We start from the raw sequence: 23,319 nt of genomic DNA on the forward strand, positions 1-23,319 counted from the left end.
TCAAGTTTGGTGAGTTTAGAAGCATTTTAAGGGGGTCAAATAACAGCTCAAAGAGGCAAAAATGACATTTTTTTAGGAGACTTTGCACAGGGGTTCTTTGAAGGCGCGCAAAATCAAAACCTGAGAACTTATCAAAACTCTGTTCTATACTTTTAATCAGAAGGGTTCAATCTCTCTCCTGTGCGAGTTTGAAGCCAAAACAACAAACGCACTCAGAGGAGATAATGTTTGAAGAAAGGTGACCGTTTTTTACAAAACTTTTGTTTTGAAGGGGGGATTGCAAACTTCCTGTTGACTTTGGTTGGGGTTGTCAATCTATGAAATGTAGGTCTAAGCGAGACAGCGAGAAAAGCTTAACGGGCCGCATGTGGTCCCCAGGCCTTAACTCGCCCAGGTCTGGGTTAGCGTGTCCGTCCTGGGCTCGGTAGGTTGCGAGTCATACCAAAGACTATAAAAATGGGAGTCATTACCTCCCTGCTTGGCACTCAGCATCAAGGGTTGGGAATTGGGGGTTAAATCAACAAAAATGATTCCTGGGTGCGGACACCGCTGCTGCTCACTGCTCCCCTCACCTCCCAGGGGGTGATCAAGGGTGATGGGTCAAATGCAGAGAATAATTTCGCCACACCTAGTGTATGTGTGTGACTATCATCGGCACTTTAACTTTTTTAACTGTTTTTAAACACAAAAGAACTGGGACGATTCTGTCGACCAATCAACAGACAGTGTTGCATCAAGCTCCGCCCACAACAAATGTACTACGGCCAACAGCACCCAAAACTAAAAGTACTGAAAATTGGGACAGTTATAGATGTGTGGCCCTTTGACAATGAAGACAAACCAACCGTACTTTATTTTTCATGCTTCCCTCTCAGGCTTTAACACAAACATACATCCATCCGTTTCCTACCCCTTGTCCCTTTTTGGGGTGGCGGGGGGTGCTGGAGCCTAGCTCAGCTACAATCGGGCGGAAGGCGGTGTACACCCTGGGCAAGTCGCCACCTCATCGCAGGGCCAACACAGATAGACAGACAACATGTCAGAGTTTGTTGTATACGAACCCCAAGGTGCAGAGATGGAGGCAGGCATAAAATAGGAAAACATGATTTAATAAAGATACTAAGACAAAAACAAAGAAAGGGTACAAACAAAAAGCGCGCACGTGGGCGGATAACAAACAGAAAGGCCTAGCGTGGAAGCTAGCAGGTAGCGAGCAGGAAAAGACAAACTGAAAGCAAGGAACAAAAGACAGTAAGCTACAAACTGCTACCAAAATATAGCTTACCGCTACGCTGCAATGACACGACGGGAGCGACACGACACGACAAGATGCAACAGGAGCGACAATAATCCAGCACTGACTGGAGGAACAAAATAGGTAAAATAGGAGCGGGCTGATTGACACCAGGTGTGGCCAGGTGCCAATCAGCCGCAGCTGAGGTGAAAACAGCACACAGGTAGACATACAGTAAGCTGAACCAAAATAAGAGTGCTGACAGGAACTAAGGACAGGAAATACTAAAACACAAAGGAAAAAACTAAAACAAACAAGCCTGACACAACATTCGACTCACATTCACACACCAGGGACCATTTTAGTGTTAGTGAAGTGAATTATATTTATATAGCGCTTTTCTCTAGTGACTCAAAGCGCTTTTACATAGTGAAACCCAATATCTAAGTTACATTTAAACCAGTGTGGGTGGCACTGGGAGCAGGTGGGTAAAGTGTCTTGCCCAGGAACACAACGGCCGTGACTAGGATGGCGGAAGCGGGGATCGAACCTGGAACCCTCAAGTTGCTGGCACGACCACTCTATCAACCGAGCTATACCACCCCAGCTTCGTGTTGCCAATCAACCTATCCCCAGGTGCATATCTTGGGCGGTGGGAGAAAGCCGGAGTACCCGGAGGGAACCCACGCAGTCACGGGGAGAACATGCAAACAGTTTGTGTTTATTTTGTTTAAAAAAAATAAAATAAAATAAATAAATAAAGTCTCTCACCTTTCAAATTTAGCCAGGACGTCGGCCACTAGCACCCTGCTCTCCACAGCTCTGTCAATAGTGCTGTTGTGCTCGAACAGAGCAAACATGTTCCTGCTGTCCTCCATGGCCAGACCTCTTATCAGCTTCTCCACCACCTTCAAACAAAATAAGCATCTCAATCAAAAACTGAACGTCCTTGCATTATTGATTTTACTAACTAAAGTAGGGCTGGGCGATATATCGATATACACGTTTGTCTCTGTGCGATATAGAAAATGCCTATATCGTGATATTCGAGTATACGTTCTCACGCAGTTGCTTTTAGCTGCGGGCATTACACTACAGTCTCTTCTCACTCTTTCCTGTCTCTCCTTCTCACAGACAGCAAGCGCACCTTCTTACATACGTTACATACGTATACGCCCTCGCGGAGCAGAGAGGTAGCAGCATGGGTATCGTTAGCTGTGATGCTAGCGGAGCCGTGCGAGTGGTAATACGAGAGAAAGAAGGTGCGAATGAAAAACAGCAGGGGGTCCATCGTCTGGCGGTGGTTTGGCTTCGAGTGGGAATATGTCAGACAGACAACCGTATTTTTTTGAGGTGTGGGCCAAAAGTGTTGCTACAAAAAGTAGCATTACTGCTAATATGTAGCATCCTTTGAAAAGTCACCCGCTAGAGAATGAAGAGTGCTTACTCTGCATTTCAACATTTCCGTTCACTGTCCACACCATCAAAATGCTGAGGCAAACATTTCCAGATCAACGCCGTATGAAAAAAATAGCCAACAACAGAATTTAGTAACCTACCACATAGTGAAGGACGAACACTATTTGATTTCCTACTATGCAGCTCATTTTTATTTGACAATTATTGAAATATCTTATGTGACATCATGCACAAAAGTGCACTTTGTTTGTTTTAAACTATTGTAGTGGCGTTCTGTACAAGAATTGTACTTTATTTTAGTGTTGTTTTGATATGTCATCTTAGTGACATCATGCACAAAAGTGCACTTTGTTTGTTTTAAACTATTGTAGTGGCGTTCTGTACAAAAAGTGTACTTTATTTTAGTGTTGTTTTGATATGTCATCTTAGTGACATCATGCACAAAAGTGCACTTTGTTTGTTTTAAACTATTGTAGTGGCGTTCTGTACAAAAAGTGTACTTTATTTTAGTGTTGTTTTGATATGTCATCTTAGTGACATCATGCACAAAAGTGCACTTTGTTTGTTTTAAACTATTGTAGTGGCGTTCTGTACAAAAAGTGTACTTTATTTTAGTGTTGTTTTGATATGTCATCTTAGTGACATCATGCACAAAAGTGCACTTTGTTTGTTTTAAACTATTGTAGTGGCGTTCTGTACAAAAAGTGTACTTTATTTTAGTGTTGTTTTGATATGTCATCTTAGTGACATCATGCACAAAAGTGCACTAATAGCTTGTTTTAAAATGACATGAATGTTTGTGCCACTGCTTAATAACTGTTTAATAGGGATGTAACGGTACGTGTATTTGCATTGAACCGTTTCAATTTGGGGGTTTTGGTTCGGTTCGGATGTGTACCGAACGAGTTTCCACACGGACATGAATTGATTTACGTGGACCCCGACTTAAACAAGTTGAAAAACTTATTCGGGTGTTACCATTTAGTGGTCAATTGTACGGAATATGTACTGAACTCTACTAATTAAAAGTTTCAATCAATCCATCAAAAAAACCGAGGTACAACACACGGCATGCTAGCAGTGACAGGGCTAGGATAGACTGACCATACCTCCTCTTTTCACCGGATATGTCCTCTTTTGCGGGGCTGTCCGGGTGGAGTTTCTTAAATACCTCAAATGTTCGGCATTTTAAGTTAGGGTTGCGTGTATTTTCAATCAATCAATCAATCAATGTTTATTTATATAGCCCCAAATCACAAATGTCTCAAAGGACTGCACAAATCATTATGACTACAACATCCTCGGAAGAACCCACAAAAGGGCAAGGAAAACTCACACCCAGTGGGCAGAGAGAATTCACATCCAGTGGGACGCCAGTGACAATGCTGACTATGAGAAACCTTGGAGAGGACCTCAGATGTGGGCAACCCCCCCCCTCTAGGGGACCGAAAGCAATGGATGTCGAGCGGGTCTAACATGATACTGTGAAAGTTCAATCCATAGTGGCTCCAACACAGCCGCGAGAGTTCAGTTCAAGCGGATCCAAGACAGCAGCGAGAGTCCCGTCCACAGGAAACCATCTCAAGCGGATCAGCAGCGTAGAGATGTCCCCAACAGATACAGGCGAGCGGTCCATCCTGGGTCTCGACTCTGGACAGCCAGTACTTCATCCATGGTCATCGGACCGGACCCCCTCCACAAGGGAGGGGGGGACATAGGAGAAAGAAAAGAATCGGCAGATCAACTGGTCTAAAAAGGAGGTCTATTTAAAGGCTAGAGTATACAGATGAGTTTTAAGGTGAGACTTAAATGCTTCTACTGAGGTAGCATCTCGAACTGTTTTCAATGTACGTTCAGGTTTAAGAAGGGGGTTAAAAACAAAACAAATTTAGTGTTGTTTTGATATGTCATCTAAGTGACATCATGCACAAAAGTGCACTAATAGCTTGTTTTAAAATGTCTCTGACAATCTTGCACTTTCTGTTTTGGAAATGACATGAATGTCAATGGAATATTGCCAAGTTGTCTATTACCATTGTTGGTATATTCATCATTCCTACATTATTGATACAAATTATTGTTACCGTGTAATAATTATTGTTACCTGTGTTAATGCCACCATGATTTGCATTTGTATTATAATCCTTGAAGCAGGGGTCTCTAACTCAATTTACCCGGGGGCCAGTGGATGCAGAAACTGGGTGAGGCTGGGCCGCAAGAAAAGATTTCTTAAAAAAAATCTAACATGCACTTTTTAATGAATTCACTTTCTTTGAATGGCTTTCCCGCCCTAGCAACATACTTGCCAACTCTCGCGATCTTTCCGGGAAACACCCGAATATCAGTGTCCCTCCCGTTAATCTCCCGGGGCTATCATTCTCACGGTTTTCACCCGGACAACAATATTAAGGGCATACAGTGATGTCACTGCCTTTAGCGTCCTAGACAACCTGCCTTCTTGTCCGCTTTTCCACCCTATAAACAGTGTGCCGGCCCAGTCACATACTGTATGAGGCTTCTGCAGACCCACGGAAGTGACTGAAAGACATACATACTTGATCAAACGCCATACAGGTCACACTGAGGGTGGCCGTATAAACAACTTTATCACTGTTACAAATATGGGCCACACTGTGAACCCACACCAAACAAGATTGACAAACACATTTTGGGAGGACATCCGCACCGTAACAACATAAACACAACAGAAAAAATACCCAGAATCCAATGCAGCCCTAACTCTTCTGGGCTACAATAGGGGGCGGGGTTGAGGCGAGGGTGTACATTGTAGCCCGGAAGAGTTAGGGCTGCATGGGATTCTGGGTGTTTGTTCTATTGTGTTTATGTTGCGTTACGGTGCGGATGTTCTCCCACAATGTGTTTGTCATTCTTGTTTGGTGTGGGTTCACAGTGTGTCACATATTTGTAACAGTGTTAAAGTTGTTTATACGGCCACCCTCAGTGTGACCTGTGTGGTTGTTGATCAACTACGTCTTGCAGCCAAATACAACATGTGGCTGGCACGCTGTTTGTACAGGTTGCAGAGGACGCTAAAGGCAGTGCCTCCACGGTGCCCCCTTAATATTGTTGTTTGGGTGAAGTTCGGGAGAATGATTACCCCTGGAGGGGTTCTGAAAATTCGGAGTCACCCGGAAAAATTGAGGGTATACAAGTATGACGCTGTAAAGCGCAATTCATATAAAACTTGCGGGCCGCACCAACGTTAAATTTTCCTATTAGGGTGCGGGCCGCAAAATAACGTCTCGCGGGCCGCAAATGGCCCGCGGGCCGCGTGTTCGAGACCCCTGCCTTAAAGTAACAGCGAATAATCACTGAATGGAGAATTGGGGGGTGGGATTAAATAAATTATCATCTTCCCACTCCATTTCATGCAAAACTGGACAATCATGTATCGCATACTATACATTACGTTTTGCACGATATTAATTAATATTATTATGTGTTGTCAACTTTGTACTTTTTTTTGGTTTATTATTATTTTAATGTCATTGCCTGAAATAAATAAATGAAAAAATGAAAAAAAATTAATGTTTGTGCCACTGCTTAATAACTTTTTAATAAATACAGTTTTGCTTAATTGACTTAGTTGTGATTTCCTTCTCTGCATGAAAGTTTAAAAGGAGCATATATTAAAGCAGTATGAAGAAGAATGTTTTAATGTAGACACATAGAATCATCATACTGCTGTGATTATATGTATCAAGTGTTCATTCAAGGCTGTCAGGCTTGCCACTGACAGTTTGTTTGTGTTTTAGTTTTTCCTCTGTGTGTGTTTAGTATTTCCTGTTTTTAGTTCCTGCCAGCGCTCTGTTTTTGTCTGTTTCCTGTTTTTTTCCCCTGTGTGCTGTTTTCCCCTCAGCTGCGGCTCATTGGCACCTGGCCACACCTGGAGTCAATCAGCCCGCTCCTATTTTACCTGTTTTGTTCCTCCAGTCAGTGCTGGATTATTGTCGCTCTTGTCGTCGCTACCTGTCGTGTCGTGTGGTATCATATCGCGTCAATGCAACGTTGCGTTTTCATATTATAAGTATGACTTCTGTTTCTTTCTCGATACCTGCTAGCTTCCACACTAGGCCTCTTTGTTTGTTATCCGCCCATGTGCGCGCTTTTTGTTTGTACCCTTGGTTTGTTTTTTTGTCTTAGTGTTTTAGATTAAATCATGATTTCCCACTCCATGCCTGCCTCTTTGTTTGTTATCCGCCCATGTGCGCGCTTTTTGTTTGTACCCTTGGTTTGTTTTTTTGTCTTAGTGTTTTAGATTAAATCATGATTTCCCACTCCATGCCTGCCTCTTTGTTTGTTATCCGCCCATGTGCGCGCTTTTTGTTTGTCCCCTTGGTTTGTTTTTTTGTCTTAGTGTTTTAGATTAAATCATGTTTTCTCACTCCATGCCTGCCTCTTTGTTTGTTATCCGCCCATGTGCGCGCTTTTTGTTTGTACCCTTTGTTTTTTGTCTTAGTGTTTTAGATCAAATCATGATTTCTCACTCCATGCCTGCCTCTTTGTTTGTTATCAGCCCATGTGCACGCTTGTTTGTTTGTACCCTTGGTTTGTTTTTTTGTCTTAGCGTTTTAGATTAAATCAGGATTTCTCACTCCATGCCTGCCTCTTTGTTTGTTATCCGCCCATGTGCACGCTTTTTGTTTGTACCCTTTGTTTGTTTTTTGTCTTAGTGTTTTAGATTAAATCATGTTTTCTCACTCCATGCCTGAGTTGTTGTTTTTTTCCCTTGGCCTCAGTCTGCACCCCCTCTCCAGGCCCCTGGCTGAGACCGATTTTTTAATTTTATTTTAATCTTCTATCCCCCACCCCCCCCCCTTGTTTACCTGTATCTCATATTTTTTTGTAAGGGGTGCTGGAAGCCGGCAGACCCGTCAGCGATACTGTTCTGTCTCCCTTTAATGTTTGTCTGATCTTGAATGGGATTGTGCTGAAAATTGTAATTTTCCTGAAGGAACTCTCCTGACGGAATAAATAAAGTACTATCTAATCTATCTAATCCTTCTCTGCATCTTGGGGTTCGTCACAAACTAACTCTGACAAAGGCCAAGGCAAAATATGGAGATATATATCGTGTATCGCGATATGGCCTAAAAATATCGATATATTAAAAAAAAAGCCGTATCGCCCAGCCCTAAACTGAATGAGTTTTTACCTCTCCAGCAGTGGTGTGTGAGTTAATGGAGATCTTACAGGAGCCTCCTCCGTGACAGTAGACTGTTGTGGTCATTTCCTGTCTTGTAAGCAGTGCTATTATTTCCTCTTGGGAGGGAACAAACTCTCTGGTTTTGGTTTTCTTGAGGGACTCGGAGATGAAATGAGCAAACATTTCAATCTCCGTGCCGGGGAATAGCTCCTTGATCCTACAAGACACATTGGTAAAACGGAGGTTGTCTTCGAGGGATTTGCTTCATGACTTGAAGATGTGGGTTTTTACCGTTTGAGGTGAAACTTGAGGTAGCGCAGGATGCCGCGGCTGGGCAGGAAGGTGCAGCTCATGCAAGTCAGAAGGTGCCAGTGGGCGCGGTTGGCGGGGCTGTTGGGGTAGGAGACGTGATTGGTTTGTTTGATTAGCTGACAGTAGACCTCGTCTCTCAGCGGCCTCAGGTCTTGGCAGGTCTGCAGGATTCCCTGGATGATGGGCACCGGGTCTGAGACCGCCTCCATCTCTTGCAGAGAGTTGAAGATCTTCACAGCTTCGTCTTGCAGGCTGGTGTAACCCTTCTCCTTTTGCACTGAGGGAAGAAGCATTCACAGATTAACAGGACTCGAATTTTAACTTTTTAAGGACAAGGCAAGTGTTGCCTTAAAGGAAGGCTCATATTTTAGGGCAACAAGGCAAACATTATTTTATTTCGAGGCAGGATATATATATACAGTGGGGCAAAAAACAGCAGAGAATTGGGAGAATGTCATGTGGTCAGATGAAACCAAAATATAACTTTTTGGTATAAACTCAACTCGTCATGTTTGGAAGAAGAAGAATACTGAGTTGCATCCCAAGAACACCATACCTACTGTGAAGCATGGGGGGGGAAACATCATGCTTTGGGGCTGTTTTTCTGCTAAGGGGACAGGACGATTGATCCGTGTTAAGGAAAGAATGAATGGGGCCATGTATCGTGAGATTTTGAGCCAAAACCTCCTTCCATCAGTGAGAGCTTTGAATGGTTGACCAAATACTTATTTTCCACCATAATTTACAAATAAATTATTTAAAATTCCTACAATGTGAATTCCTGGATTTTTTTTTTTCACATTCTGTCTCTCACAGTTGAAGTGTACCTATGATGAAAATTACAGACCTCTGTCATCATTTTAAGGGAGAGAACTTGCAGAATCGGTGGCTGACTAAATACTTTTTTGCCCCACTGTATATATATATATATACATACTGTTACTATCAATCAATCAATCAATCAATGTTTACTTATATAGCCCTAAATCACTAGTGTCTCAAAGGGCTGCACAAACCACCACGACATCCTCGGTAGGCCCACATAAGGGCAAGGAAAACTCACACCCAGTGGGACGTCGGTGACAATGATGACTATGAGAACCTTGGAGAGGAGGAAAGCAATGGATGTCGAGCGGGTCTAACATGATACTGTGAAAGTTCAATCCATAATGGATCCAACACAGTCGCGAGAGTCTACATGATCATTATTTTGCATGTTTCTATTTATTTTGTATTGCTATTTCATATCTTACTCTCCTTATATCCGATTCTATTTACATTAATTTGTACATACTACGTTCTTCGTACTCGTTGGACAAAATCCGGGACCTCAGGTACTAAATTTTGTGCCATCTCACGCATCTTTGCACATGTAAGTTCCTTGATGGCTTAAAATAACAATGTGTGAATGAAAAAAAGTGTAACAAAAATATTTGGTGTATAATTATTTTTGGATTATGATTTATGATTATTGCCCCGAAAGCTGACCAGTCAGCTGGAGGCGTGTCTTAATGAAATTAAACAATGGATGTCCGCTAACTTCTTGCAACTCAACGCCCAAAAAACGGAAATGCTGATTATCGGTCCTGCTAGACACCGAACTCTATTTAATAATACAACTCTAACATTTGACAACCAAACAATTAAACAAGGCGACACGGTAAAGAATCTGGGTATTATCTTCGACCCAACTCTCTCCTTTGAGGCACACATTAAAAGCGTTACTAAAACGGCCTTCTTTCATCTTCGTAATATCGCTAAAATTCGCTCCATTCTGTCCACTAAAGACGCTGAGATCATTATCCATGCGTTTGTTACGTCTCGTCTCGATTACTGTAACGTATTATTTTCGGGTCTCCCCATGTCTAGCATTAAAAGATTACAGTTGGTACAAAATGCGGCTGCTAGACTTTTGACAAGAACAAGAAAGTTTGATCACATTACGCCTGTACTGTATATACCTTTATATACATATATACATACATATATACCTGTACTGGCTCACCTGCACTGGCTTCCTGTGCACTTAAGATGTGACTTTAAGGTTTTACTACTTACGTATAAAATACTACACGGTCTAGCTCCATCCTATCTTGCCGATTGTATTGTACCATATGTCCCGGCAAGAAATCTGCGTTCAAAGGACTCCGGCTTATTAGTGATTCCCAAAGCCCAAAAAAAGTCTGCGGGCTATAGAGCGTTTTCCGTTCGGGCTCCAGTACTCTGGAATGCCCTCCCGGTAACAGTTCGAGATGCCACCTCAGTAGAAGCATTTAAGTCTCACCTTAAAACTCATTTGTATACTCTAGCCTTTAAATAGACTCCCTTTTTAGACCAGTTGATCTGCCGTTTCTTTTCTTTTTCTTCTATGTCCCACTCTCCCTTGTGGAGGGGGTCCGGTCCGATCCGGTGGCCATGTACTGCTCGCCTGTGTATCGGCTGGGGACATCTCTGCGCTGCTGATCCGCCTCCGCTTGGGATGGTTTCCTGCTGGCTCCGCTGTGAACGGGACTCTCGCTGCCGTGTTGGATCCGCTTTGGACTGGACTCTCGCGACTGTGTTGGATCCATTATGGATTGAACTTTCACAGTATCATGTTAGACCCGCTCGACATCCATTGCTTTCCTCCTCTCCAAGGTTCTCATAGTCATCATTGTCACCGACGTCCCACTGGGTGTGAGTTTTCCTTGCCCTTATGTGGGCCTACCGAGGATGTCGTGGTGGTTTGTGCAGCCCTTTGAGACACTAGGGATTTAGGGCTATATAAGTAAACATTGATTGATTGATTATAGTGAGTCTCCAACTGCAAAACCCCCAAAAGATGAGTAGATACTTTTGCCCAATTTGAAACGTAATGTAAAAAACAAGGACACACTTTTTTTAAAATGTCATTATTTTATATTACAATGAGTCTCCAACTGCAAAAAACCTAAAAGCTTATCAAATAATTTTTCCTAATTTGAAGTCAGTTACACTAGTTGCAGTTCTACTAGATATTAGAGTACAAGGAACCTCCAATTGGAAAAACCCAGGGTTTAGACCACAGTTTTGCCTACATTCAATGTACAGTAGTTACCCTAGATGTGTGAATGGAAAAACAAGCAAAAATTGGGAGAGATTCTTCGAATTTTTTTTTTTTTTTCATGATTTTTTTATAACAATGAGCCTCCACCTACAAAACCCCAAGGCTTATTACGTAATTTTCCGCAAATTGAAGTCAGTTGCACTAGATGCCGTAATTGAAAAACAAGCAAAAATTAGAGAGATACTAAGAACATATTTAAAGTTTCATTATTTTATATTATAATGAGCCTCAAGCGGCAAAAAAACAAGGCCTATTAAGTAATTTTGCCCAATTTAAAGTACATCTTTGCCACAATTTAAAGTCCGATACACTTGATGGGTGAATGTAAAAACAGACAAAATACTGAATCTGTGAATAAAACAAAACCTTTCCACACAATATATTTTCAATTAAACAATTTTTTGCGTAAAATATGACAAAGTAAAATCCTAATTAGCATTAGCATCCGAAAATGACTTTCTGCCAGTTGTGAAGAACATACAGAATTTTTGTGACTGCAAAACACAAAACATTTTTTTATGCCCAATTTGAGTTTAATTAGTCAAATTTCACTGTGAATGGAAAAAAAAAAACAATGTTTCACACACTGGATAGTTTTACTTAGCCATAAAGCTTTAGTGACTTTCATACCGTTTCTGAGAACATCATTCACGTTTTATGTTTTTGAATCAAAATACGCCTCTAACAACTGTTTAAGAAATGTATCAAGTCAAATTCTCAAACAACTCTCTCATTTGAGTCACACATTAAAAGCGTTACTAAAACGGCCTTCTTTCATCTCCGTAATATCGCTAAAATTTGCTCCATTTTGTCCACTACAGACGCCGAGATCATTATCCATGCGTTTGTTACGCCTCGTCTCGATTACTGTAACGTATTATTTTCGGGTCTCCCCATGTCTAGCATTAAAAGATTACAGTTGGTACAAAATGCGGCTGCCAGACTTTTGACAAGAACAAGAAAGTTTGATCATATTACACCTGTACTGGCTCACCTGCACTGGCTTCCTGTGCACTTAAGATGTGACTTTAAGGTTTTACTACTTACGTATAAAATACTACACGGTCTAGCTCCAGCCTATCTTGCCGATTGTATTGTACCGTATGTCCCGGCAAGAAATCTGCGTTCAAAGGACTCCGGCTTATTAGTGATTCCCAAAGCCCAAAAAAAGTCTGCGGGCTATAGAGCTTTTTCATTTCGGGCTCCAGTACTCTGGAATGCCCTCCCGGTAACAGTTCGAGATGCTACCTTAGTAGAAGCATTTAAGTCTCACCTTAAAACTCATCTGTATACTCTAGCCTTTAAATAGACCTCCTTTTTAGACCAGTTGATCTGCCGCTTCTTTTCTTTCTCCTATGTCCCCCCCTCCCTTGTGGAGGGAGTCCGGTCCGATGACCATGGATGAAGTACTGGCTGTCCAGAGTCGAGACCCAGGATGGACCGCTCGTCGGGACCCAGGATGGACCGCTCGCCTGTATCGGTTGGGGACATCTCTACGCTGCTGATCCGCTTGAGATGGTTTCCTGTGGACGGGACTCTCGCTGCTGTCTTGGATCCGCTTGAACTAAACTCTCGCGGCTGTGTTGGAGCCACTATGGATTGAACTTTCACAGTATCATGTTAGATCCGCTCGACATCCATTGCTTTCGGTCCCCTAGAGGGGGGGGGTTGCCCACATCTGAGGTCCTCTCCAAGGTTTCTCATAGTCAGCATTGTCACTGGCGTCCCACTGGATGTGAATTCTCCCTGCCCACTGGGTGTGAGTTTTCCTTGCCCTTTTGTGGGTTCTTCCGAGGATGTTGTAGTCGTAATGATTTGTGCAGTCCTTTGAGACATTTGTGATTTGGGGCTATATAAATAAACATTGATTGATTGATTGATTTGTTTTTTTTTAACAGTACTTTGAAGCCTTAAACTCATGTCACAAGTTTTTGATATGACTGTCCTCTAAGTAAAGGCCAACACGCTTTGTTAGCGACATCCATTGCCCTAGAGCAGTGTTTTTCAACCTTTTTTGAGCATAGGCACATTTTTTGCATTGAAAAAATGCGGAGGCACACCACTGGCAGAAATCATTTAAAAACGAAACTCGGTTGACAGTAAAAAATTGTCGAAATTGTTGGATATGACTTTAAACAAGCAACCATGCATCAATATAGCTCTTGTCTCAAAGTAGGTGTGTCAGGTTCGTCCCTGACAGTTTGGTTATGTTTGAGTTTTTTCCTCTGCATTTGTCTTTGTTTCCTCTCTGTGTGTAGTATTTCCTGTCAGCGCTCTTATTTTGTTTGTTTCCTGTGTTTCTCCCTGGGCGCTGTTTACCCTCAGTTGCGGCTGATTGGCACCTGGCCACACCTGGTGTCAATCAGCCCGCTCCTATTTAGACCTGTCTTCCCATCCAGGCAGTGCTGGATTATTGTCATGTATTGTCGCTCCTGTCGTGTCGTACCGTGTCGTGTCTTTGCAGCGTAGTGGTAAGCTATATTTGTTAGATGTTTGTAGCTTACTGTTTTTTGTTCCCTGCTTTCAGTTTGTTTTTATTTAACAACTTCTGTTTTCCTCCTCGCTACCTGCTATCTTTCACGCTAGGCCCCTTTTTGTTTTTGCTAGCTTCTATGCTAAGTTCCTTTTGTTTTCTAGCTCCCATGCTAGCTCTCTTACTTGGTCATCCGCCTCGTGCGCGCTTTTTGTTGTACCCCTTTAGTTTGTTCTTGTTTTAGTATTTTAATTAAAACATGTTTTCCGGCAAAATGCCTGCCTCCTTCTCTGCATCTTGGGGTTCGTCACCAACTAACTCTGACAGGTGTACTGTCACCACCTGTCACATCACGCCTTAACTTATTTTGACTTTTTTGCTGTTTTCCTGTGTGTAGTGTTTTAGTTCTTGTCTTGCTCTCCTATTTGGTGGCTTTTTCTCTTTTTTGGGTATTTTCCTGTAGCAGTTTCATGTCTTCCTTTGAGCGATATTTCCCGCATCTACTTTGTTTTAGCAATCAGGAATATTTCAGTTGTTTTGATCCTTCTTCGTGGGGACATTGTTGATTGTCATGTCATGTTCGGATGTACTTTGTGGACGCCGTCTTTGTGCCAGAGTAAGTCTTTGCTGTCGTCCAGCATTCTGTTTTTCTTCACTTTGTAGCCAGTTCAGTTTTAGTCTTGTTCTGGTTAGTCTTCCCTAAACTTCACTGCCTTTTCTTAGGAGCACTCACCTTTTGTTTATTTTTGGTTTAATCATTCGACACCTTTTTACCTGCACTCTGCCTACCGCTGTTTCCCACATCTACAAAGCAATTAGCTACCGGTTGCCCCCTACTGATATGGTAAGGTATTACATGGTTACTCTGCCGAGCTCTCGACAGCACCGACACTCAACAACAACACATCATTTGCACACTACAATTACTGGTTTGAAAAAAATATTTTTAACCCAAATAGGTGAAATAAGATAATCTCTCACGGCACACTAGTTGAACAACACTGCCCCAGACAGCCTTACCCTTTTATTTTCACTCGCATACAAATCATTCTAACTTGGATTGTTTCCCTGGCTTCGAGATTCTCCCGAAGGACACTGCAGCGAAGACACAACAAACTCCCTTCTTGTCTCTCATGGACACACACCTGTTGTTGTCGACTTTGGACTAGCGACTGCACAATACATCAAGGCCGCGGAACAGAGACACACTACGGGCTCACACACACACACGCATCCACAAAAAAAATATACACCACACATACACACCCCATCCCCCCCCAACCCAAAGCCCTCGACGCAAATCCTGTAGGGGTGATGAATAGATGGTCAGCGCCTAAGACCTTGAACTACCTTTCCTCTGTTGCTAGATACCTCGAGATGTATGTTGTAATATGTATACGTGCTTTGCTATGTAGTTTTTTTTCCCCACTCCAGACTGGGCTCCTAAGGGGGCCCAGTCTAGATTGTATTTTTTTACTCATCCTTTTTTCCCATCTTTTACGGGGCGCCTTATGGCGACCCATCAGCGTTCTTGTTCTGTAACCCTGTACACTGTTTGTGTGTCTAATCTTTGATTGATTGATTGATACTTTTATTAGTAGATTGCACAGAACAGTACATATTCCGTACAATTGACCACTAAATGGTAACACCCCAATAAGTTTTTCAACTTGTTTAAGTCGGGGTCCACGTTAATCAATTCTTGAACAGGTTTGTGCTGAAAACAAAGTTTTGTTGTACTTGTTGCAATGACAATAAAGACCTATCCTATCCTACCCTGTGATGCATTTTGACATAAATTAAGATCCTTCAAAAAAATGCCATATATTTCCGATTTCATTGACTTCCCAATGGGGAAAAACATGTGTGCATGTGGACAAAATGTCGTTTAGTATCCCCAGCAGAACAGTCCAAACTCACAGTGGATGCTGACGTCTCCGTAAGGCAGAGGCAGCAGAGGCGAGTGCAAAGGATGCTGGGTGTATCTCAGGATGGGGTTCCTCCAGTACGTCTGCTCCACCGCCTCAACATTCAAACTGCTCTCCTGCAACACCATTAAACGCCGATTCAGTCAAAGCACGTCACTTAGTCGAGAAGTCACTGCAGTACACACATATGGTGAGTACCTCACTTTACAACAGATAGTGTCCTTGGCATAGACTGGAAAGCAAGCATTTTATTAATGCCCAAATATGGAGTATAGCAAAGCAAACAATCTCTGTGTCAACACAAAGCATGTTAGTTATTACTAAGGTACGAAAAAAAACCTACTTTGATGTCCCTGATGAGTTGCTGTGTTGGGGTTTCAATGGGGACTTTGCTGTCAACGGCTCCTTGTATGGCGTTTGTCCATCTCATGGCTTCGTTCAACATTTTGGTGTACAGGCGGTAGGAGTGCTTGCGCCCATGGATGATGATATTCCAGTAACCTGGAATAGCAACGCGGTCTCCAGTGAGCCCAAACTGACAATCAACTCAAATGTGGTTCTTTGTAAAAGGGCTGTATCGATAACCTTGGTGTGGTACGGCCCATTGAGTCGTATCCAGAGGTGGGTAGAGTAGCCAGTAATTGTACTCAAGTAAGAGTACTGTTACTTTAGAGATGTATTACTCAAGTAAAAGTAAGGAGTAGTCGCCCAAATATTTACTTGAGTAAAAATAAAAAGTATGTTGTGAAAAAACTACTCAAGTACTGAGTAACCTGTTCGTTTAATGACGGCAACAAGTAATGCACAAAAACATAAAAATAGCAATGAACAAATTCAGAGCCCTGCGATGAGGTGGCGACTTGTCCAGGGTGTACGCTGCCTTCCGCCCGATTGTAGCTGAGATAGGCGCCAGCGCCCCCCGCGACCCCGAAAGGGAATAAGCGGTAGAAAATGGATGGATGGATGGAAATTCAGAGCCAGGAATACCTCTTAAGCAACTAAAACAATAACATATATTAAATAATATATATTTGGTTTCACACTGTATTGAAAAACAATTTGTAAATGAATTTTACCTTTGCAACCTCATTATACTATTGGCTAAGTTTTATATTCATAAACGTAAGTTTCTCAATACCCGACCGGTTTTTTGTGCCTTTAAAAAGGATTTAGAACTCTACATTAAAACACTCTTTACCTCCAACAAACAAAAAGCTGTGAAAACGATGATGCTGTGTTCCAAATTTAACTTATTTACTGAGATTGAGTGAGCCTGTGGCTTTGCACTTTGTTTATTTTATATATATATATTTTTTTTTGCATTCTATTTTAGTTACTTTGAATTTACATTCCCCTGGCGCTGTTTTGTACGTTTTTTTTATACTGTTTTGTACTGTTTTTGTACTTTGATTATTATGTTCAACTGTTTATAAATGTTGAAATGTATAAAATAAGGTTTATAAAATAAAAATTAAAAAAGTGTGCAGTTAATCATGTGACCGACTGGCTCTGTTTGATTGGCGAAATGGAGTCAAACGTCACCAGTGACTGAATTTGATTGGTGAAACGGAGTCAAACGTCACCAGTGACTGCATTTGATTGGTGAAATGGAGTCAAACGTCACCAGTGACTGCATTTGATTGGGGAAACGGAGTCAAACGTCACCAGTGACTGCATTTGATTGGTGAAACGGAGTCAAACGTCACCAGTGACTGCATTTGATTGGTGAAACGGAGTCAAACGTCACCAGTGATTGCATTTAATTGGTGAAACGGAGTCAAACGTCACCAGTGACTGCATTTGATTGGCGAAACGGAGTCAAACGTCACCAGTGACTGCATTTGATTGGCGAAACGGAGTAAAACGTCACCAGTGACTGCATTTGATTGGGGAAACGGAGTCAAACGTCACCAGTGACTGCATTTGATTGGTGAAACGGAGTCAAACGTCACCAGTGACTGCATTTGATTGGGGAAACGGAGTCAAACGTCACCAGTGACTGCATTTGATTGGCAAAACGGAGTCAAACGTCACCAGTGACTGCATTTGATTGGAGAAACAGAGTCAAACGTCACCAGTGACTGCATTTGATTGGAGAAACGGAGTCAAACGTCACCGGCGACTGCATTTGATTGGAGAAACGGAGTCAAACGTCACCGGCGACTGCATTTGATTGGTGAAACGGAGTCAAACGTCACCAGTGACTGCGTTTGATTGGTGAGCGAAACGGAGTCAAACGTCACCACTGACTGCGTTTGATTGGTGAAACGGAGTCAAACGTCACCAGTGACTGCATTTGATTGGCGAAACGGAGTCAAACGTCACCAGTGACTGCATTTGATTGGTGAAACGCAGGCATGTGATAGATTTTGCTTTGAAGGTCTGTCTTACAAATCAAAACAAACAAACAAAGCGTGCATTAACAGATCGATAAAAATCAGTAGCGAGTAGCGAGCTGAATGTAGATAAATGGAGCGGAGTAAAAGTAGCGTTTCTTCTCTATAAATATACTCAAGTAAAAGTATATGGCATTAAAACTACTCTTAGAAGTACAATTTATCCCGAAAGTTACTCAAGTAGATGTAATGGGATAAATGTAGCGCGTTACTACCCACCTCTGGTCAAAACCGTATTGAACTAACCAGTATCTTTGAAGACCTTTTCATCCGGTTGAACCACGGAACACAGACTGTTGAGGACCAGCGTTCCCAGTTTGGTGGCGCTGCGTTCAGATGACTTGTAGTAGTCGAGGGAGTTCGTGGTGAGAACAAACCAGCGCTTCTTCAGCTTCAGAGACGTGCTTTTCACCCCAGACTTCATCTCTTTATGCAGCCAGCCTGAGAGATGGGAAGAAGTTATTACTCTACTGGATTTCCATTTGATCTTTGTATATGCTTGTGTCTTTTATAGATGGCTGACCTCGGACCAAAAACTCCTGCCCATCGCCCTTGGAGTCTCCCTTGGATTTCTGCAGCAAACCGATCCAGTGATGCATCTCCTCTGGTGTGTCCGTGTTGCAGTGGATCACTCGGTTGGCGGTGATGATCACAAACGAGTTTGGTCTGGAAGCGCCAACACATCACACATATGATCATACATATTCCTTCAGGACCTTGCAGTACCATACAATATTTTTTTAAATAAAGACACCTTTTTTAACCTCTTAAAGGCCAAGCTGTTTGTTTACATGGTTTTTGTATTTCTCTTTGCCATTTGGGCTTATTGAACCCTAATTAGAATAAAAACTAAGAATCATCTTTTGACATGATGTTCTTAGTCCATAAGTACACAAACGTGTACTTCATGTTTAGTGACATGCTAATTCTTATTTTTACACTTTTTTCCCCCCAAATTCCATTGTAAGTTATACTCTTCTGACACAACCAGATGGCAGTGTAATTGTCCACATAAGTGGCCAAAAGACCCCAATTCAGCAGTGTACACAATTTTGGAAATAAGAGCTAAAAAGGTGCTGTCCACGCATGTGGCCACTAAGCCTTTGGAGTTAATAGACGCTGTGCCCAAATTTAATAGGCATGTGTTGCACAAGAACAAATACTGCCTACACCAGGGTTATTCAACGGTGGCCAAACCCGGCCCGGCAATAACACCATACCAGCCCCCCCGAGGTAAATGATAAATAAATGGGTTGTACTGGTATAGCGCTTTTCTACCTTCAAGGTACTCAAAGCGCTTTGACACTACTTCCACATTTACACATTCACACACACAGTCACACACTGATGGAGGGAGCTGCCATGCAAGGCGCTAACCAGCACCCATCAGGAGCAAGGGTGAAGTGTCTTGCTCAGGACACAACGGACGTGACGAGGTTGTTACTAGGTGGGGATTGAACCAGGGACCCTCGGGTTGCGCACAGCCACTCTTCCACTGCGCCACGCCGTCCCCAGTACACCTACTGCACTTTGAGACAAGAGCTATATTTATTGAGCATGGTTTAAAGTATTTTTTTTACTATCAACCGGGGTTTAGTTCCAAACTTTGGACCCAAACATTGTCAGGTCTGTTTTGTTTTTTTGGTCACTCAGTTCCTCTTTGTGCACTTTTTTTTGTTTTTGTCACCATAGCAACTCATTAGTTTTCACCTTGTCCTCATGTCACGCACCTGTCTCACGTTTTGCCTTCGCACACCTGTTTTCACTGATCATGTCACTGCTATTTAAGCCTGTCTGTTTCTGTTCTTCATCCTGGCAACACCACCCCCGATCACCTGCTACGCACCTTGTAATCCATGCCAATGATCCATGTCCCGTTCTCGTTCCGTTCCAAGTAAGTTTTCTCGTAATTCATGCCACAGTGCAAGTTTTTGTTTTATGTTCATAGTTTTGTCTAAGTGCGAGTTTTGTTTTCATTAGTCAAGTTTGCTCGTTTTGTAGTTATAGTGTCAAAATAAAAAGATCTCTTCACCTTCACGCCGTTTCCACTCCATTCGCTTTGCATCTTAGGAAAACAATCCACGCCCAAGTCCCAGTCGTGACAAACATTTTTACAGCAAAATTCCTAAAAATACTAGAGTGCTCCTGTTGCACAGAGGAACTTGGACCTCTGTAACCACATTGGCAGATCCTGGCATTGACATTTTAACCTTGCTAGCAAACAGAACACTGGGATCTAAACTTGTGATTAACATAACTGAAGTGTTCCTTAAAGCAGTGTTTTTCAACCTTTTTTGAGCCAAGGCACAATTTTTGCGTAGAAAAAAACCACCACCAGCAGAAATCCTTATAAAAGAAACTCAGTTGACGGTAAAAAGTTGTTGTCGCAATTGTTGGATGCGACTTTAAAGCATAACCAAGCATGCATCACTATAGCTCTTGTCTCAAAGTAGGTGTACTGTCACCACCTGTCACATCACGCCGTGACTATTTTTTTGTTTTTTGTTCTTATATGTGTAGTGTTTTAGATCTTGCCTTGCGCTGCTATTTTGGTGGCTTTTTCTCTTTTTTTGGTATTTTCCTGCAGCAGTTTCATGTCTTCCCTTGAGCAATATTTCCTGTATCTACTTTGTTTTAGCAATCCAAAATATTTTAGTTGTTTTTATCCGTCTTTGTGTGGCCATTGTTGATTGTCACTTCATGTTCGGATGTACTTTGTGGACGCCGTCTTTGCTTCACAGTAAGTCTTTGCTGTCGTCCAGCATTCTGTTTTTGTTTACTTAGTAGCCAGTTCAGTTTTAGTTTGGTTCTGCATAACCTTCCCTAAGCTTCGATGCCTTTTCTTAGGGGCACTCACCGTTTGTTTATTTTTGGTTTAAGCATTAGACACCTTTTTACCGGAACCTGGCTCCCGCTGTTTCCGACATCTAGAAAGCAATTAACTACCTGCTGCCACCTACTGATATGGAAGAGTATTACACGGTTACTCTGCCGAGCTCGAGACAGCCCCGATACTCAACAACAACACATCATTTGCAGACTATAACTACTAATTTTCCAAAAATATTTTTAACCCAAATAGGTGAAAGTATTCTTTCAAGTCTTCTCCTGAACAATATACATTTGTATCATCTGCAAACATAATACATTTCAATTGATTAGATACATTTTTTTGTTCAGAATCTAATACATTGAAATTACTTTCTGCAGTTGTGAAGTGAAGTGAATTATATTTATACAGCGTTTTTCTCTAGAGACTCAAAGCGATGTATATTGTGAAACCCAAACGCTAAGTTACATTTAAAGCAGTGTGGGTGGCACTTGGAGCAGGTGGGTTAAGTGTCTTGCCCAAGGACACAACGGCAGTGACTAGGATGGGGGAAGCGGGAATCGAACCTGGAACCTTCAAGTTGTTCGCACGGCCACCTTACCAACCGAGCTACGTCACCCTTTAGTAGTTTAGTAAATACACAACCATGGCTTCGATATAAAAAAAAAAAAATACAGTGTATCTTTAGACAACAAATACATTTTCTGTCACCTTCTTACCTGTCTGGGTTGTCTGACGCACAAACCGAATCAATCAAGCCCACATCTAGCGTACCCTGGACAAAAAAAGAGGTCAATGCAACTTCTCACGTTACTTCCGAGGAGCCAAATCTGCAAAGTATTAGCGCTGAAGATATCAGACGTGAGCATTGAACTACAAAAGCCTAACGATCGTACAGATGACTAAACCAGGGGTCGGCAACCCAAAATGTTGAAAGAGCTAAATTGGACCAAAAATACAAAAACAAATCCGTCTGGAGCCACAAAAAGTTAAAAGCCATATTACATACAGATAGTGTGTTAGGAGATATAAATTGAATTATGAGGACTTAAAGGAAACTAAATGAGCTACAAATGAGTCATAATGATGCAATATGTACATACAGCTAGCCTAAATAGCCTGTTAGCATCAATTAGCTTGCAGTCATGCAGTGACCAAATATGTCTGATTAGCACTCCACATCAGTCAATAACATCAACAAAACTCACCTTTGTGCATTCACGCACAACGTTAAAAGTTTGGTGGACAAAATGAGACGGAAAAAAAAGTGGCATAAAACACGTCTTAGAAGGTCGGAGAAAGTTATACATGTAAACTAACTACGGTGAGTTCAAGGACTGCCAAAATGAGTAGGACAAATACTCGAATCAGTGAAGCATGTTTAATGTTAACAGCAGAGGTGGGACCAAGTCACTGTTTTGCAGGTCACAAGTAAGTCTCAAGTCTTTGCCCTCACGTCTCGAGTCAAGTCCCGAGTCGAGACAGGCAAAGTCCCGAGTTAAGTCCAAAGTAAAGACTGGAAAGTCTCAAGTCAAGTCCCAAGTCCTCCATTTTGAGTTTTGAGTCATTTCAAGTCCTTCTAACCACAGACTAATATATTTACACAGACTGTGTATGCTTTTAAAACACTGTATTTATTTATTTATTCATGCACAACGTTAAAAGTTTGTTGGACAAAATGAGACAGAAAAAGAAGTGGCGTAAAAAAACATGTCTTAGAAAGTCGGAGAAAGTTATACCTGTAAACTAGAGATGCGCGGATAGGCAATTATATCATCCGCATCCGCATCACCAAAGTCGTCATCCACCCGCTGTCCACCCGAACTAACATTTTATCAGGACCGTACCCGCCCGCCAACCGCCCGCTGAAATATATCAGAGGTCGGCCGCCTTCACCACTCACAGAGCTATTTAAACCTGTTTCACAGAGTAATGAAGACAATTGGAGCCGCTAACGTTCTCGCGACTATTCAATAGCGTTCATCCTGATGACAAGTATATGGGCGTGCTGTGAAGCCATTGCCTAAGACACCTTCAACAACATGTACGACCCGATTGTTGGTCCGGCAACATGTTGTGTGCAGCTTCCGCAATCACACGTACAAGATTGAACGGCATACTGGGTGATACAGAGTACACTGATGGTTGTGATATAAACAACAATATGCACCACGCTGTGAAGCCACACCCAACAAGATTGACAAACACATTTCGGGAGAACATCCTCACAGGAACACAACATAAACGCAACACAACAAATACCCAGAATCCTTTGTATCCGTGAGATGTCCTGAATATATTTTACACCCCCAACCCCGCCCACCTTACCGACGCACCATATTTGCTGCCAGCGGGGTGTATAAAACAGTCGGAAGTCTCGTGAATACAAAGGATTCTGGGTATTTGTTGTGTTGCGTTTATGTTGTGTTACTGTGAGGATGTTCTCCCGAAATGTGTTTGTCGTTCTTAATTGGT

The 23,319-nt window shown here is 42.2% G+C and overlaps 1 protein-coding gene across 1 annotated transcript in view; it reads right to left on the reverse strand.

The window, feature by feature from the left end:
- The window catches only part of myo10l3 (myosin X, like 3), a 289,395-nt gene that overhangs the window by 14,069 nt on the left and 252,007 nt on the right, over positions 1–23,319 (reverse strand). The window contains exons 30-37 of the mRNA XM_061880088.1: positions 21,564–21,619; positions 18,538–18,680; positions 18,261–18,455; positions 15,962–16,119; positions 15,611–15,734; positions 8,112–8,409; positions 7,830–8,037; positions 2,006–2,142 (exon numbers count right to left, since the gene is read on the reverse strand). Coding sequence (XP_061736072.1) covers positions 2,006–2,142; positions 7,830–8,037; positions 8,112–8,409; positions 15,611–15,734; positions 15,962–16,119; positions 18,261–18,455; positions 18,538–18,680; positions 21,564–21,619 — 1,319 coding nt within the window. The remainder of the gene's footprint in view (positions 1–2,005; positions 2,143–7,829; positions 8,038–8,111; positions 8,410–15,610; positions 15,735–15,961; positions 16,120–18,260; positions 18,456–18,537; positions 18,681–21,563; positions 21,620–23,319) is intronic.

This window comes from Nerophis ophidion, linkage group LG19, assembly GCF_033978795.1.
Source record: "Nerophis ophidion isolate RoL-2023_Sa linkage group LG19, RoL_Noph_v1.0, whole genome shotgun sequence".
Taxonomy (NCBI): Eukaryota; Metazoa; Chordata; class Actinopteri; order Syngnathiformes; family Syngnathidae; genus Nerophis; species Nerophis ophidion.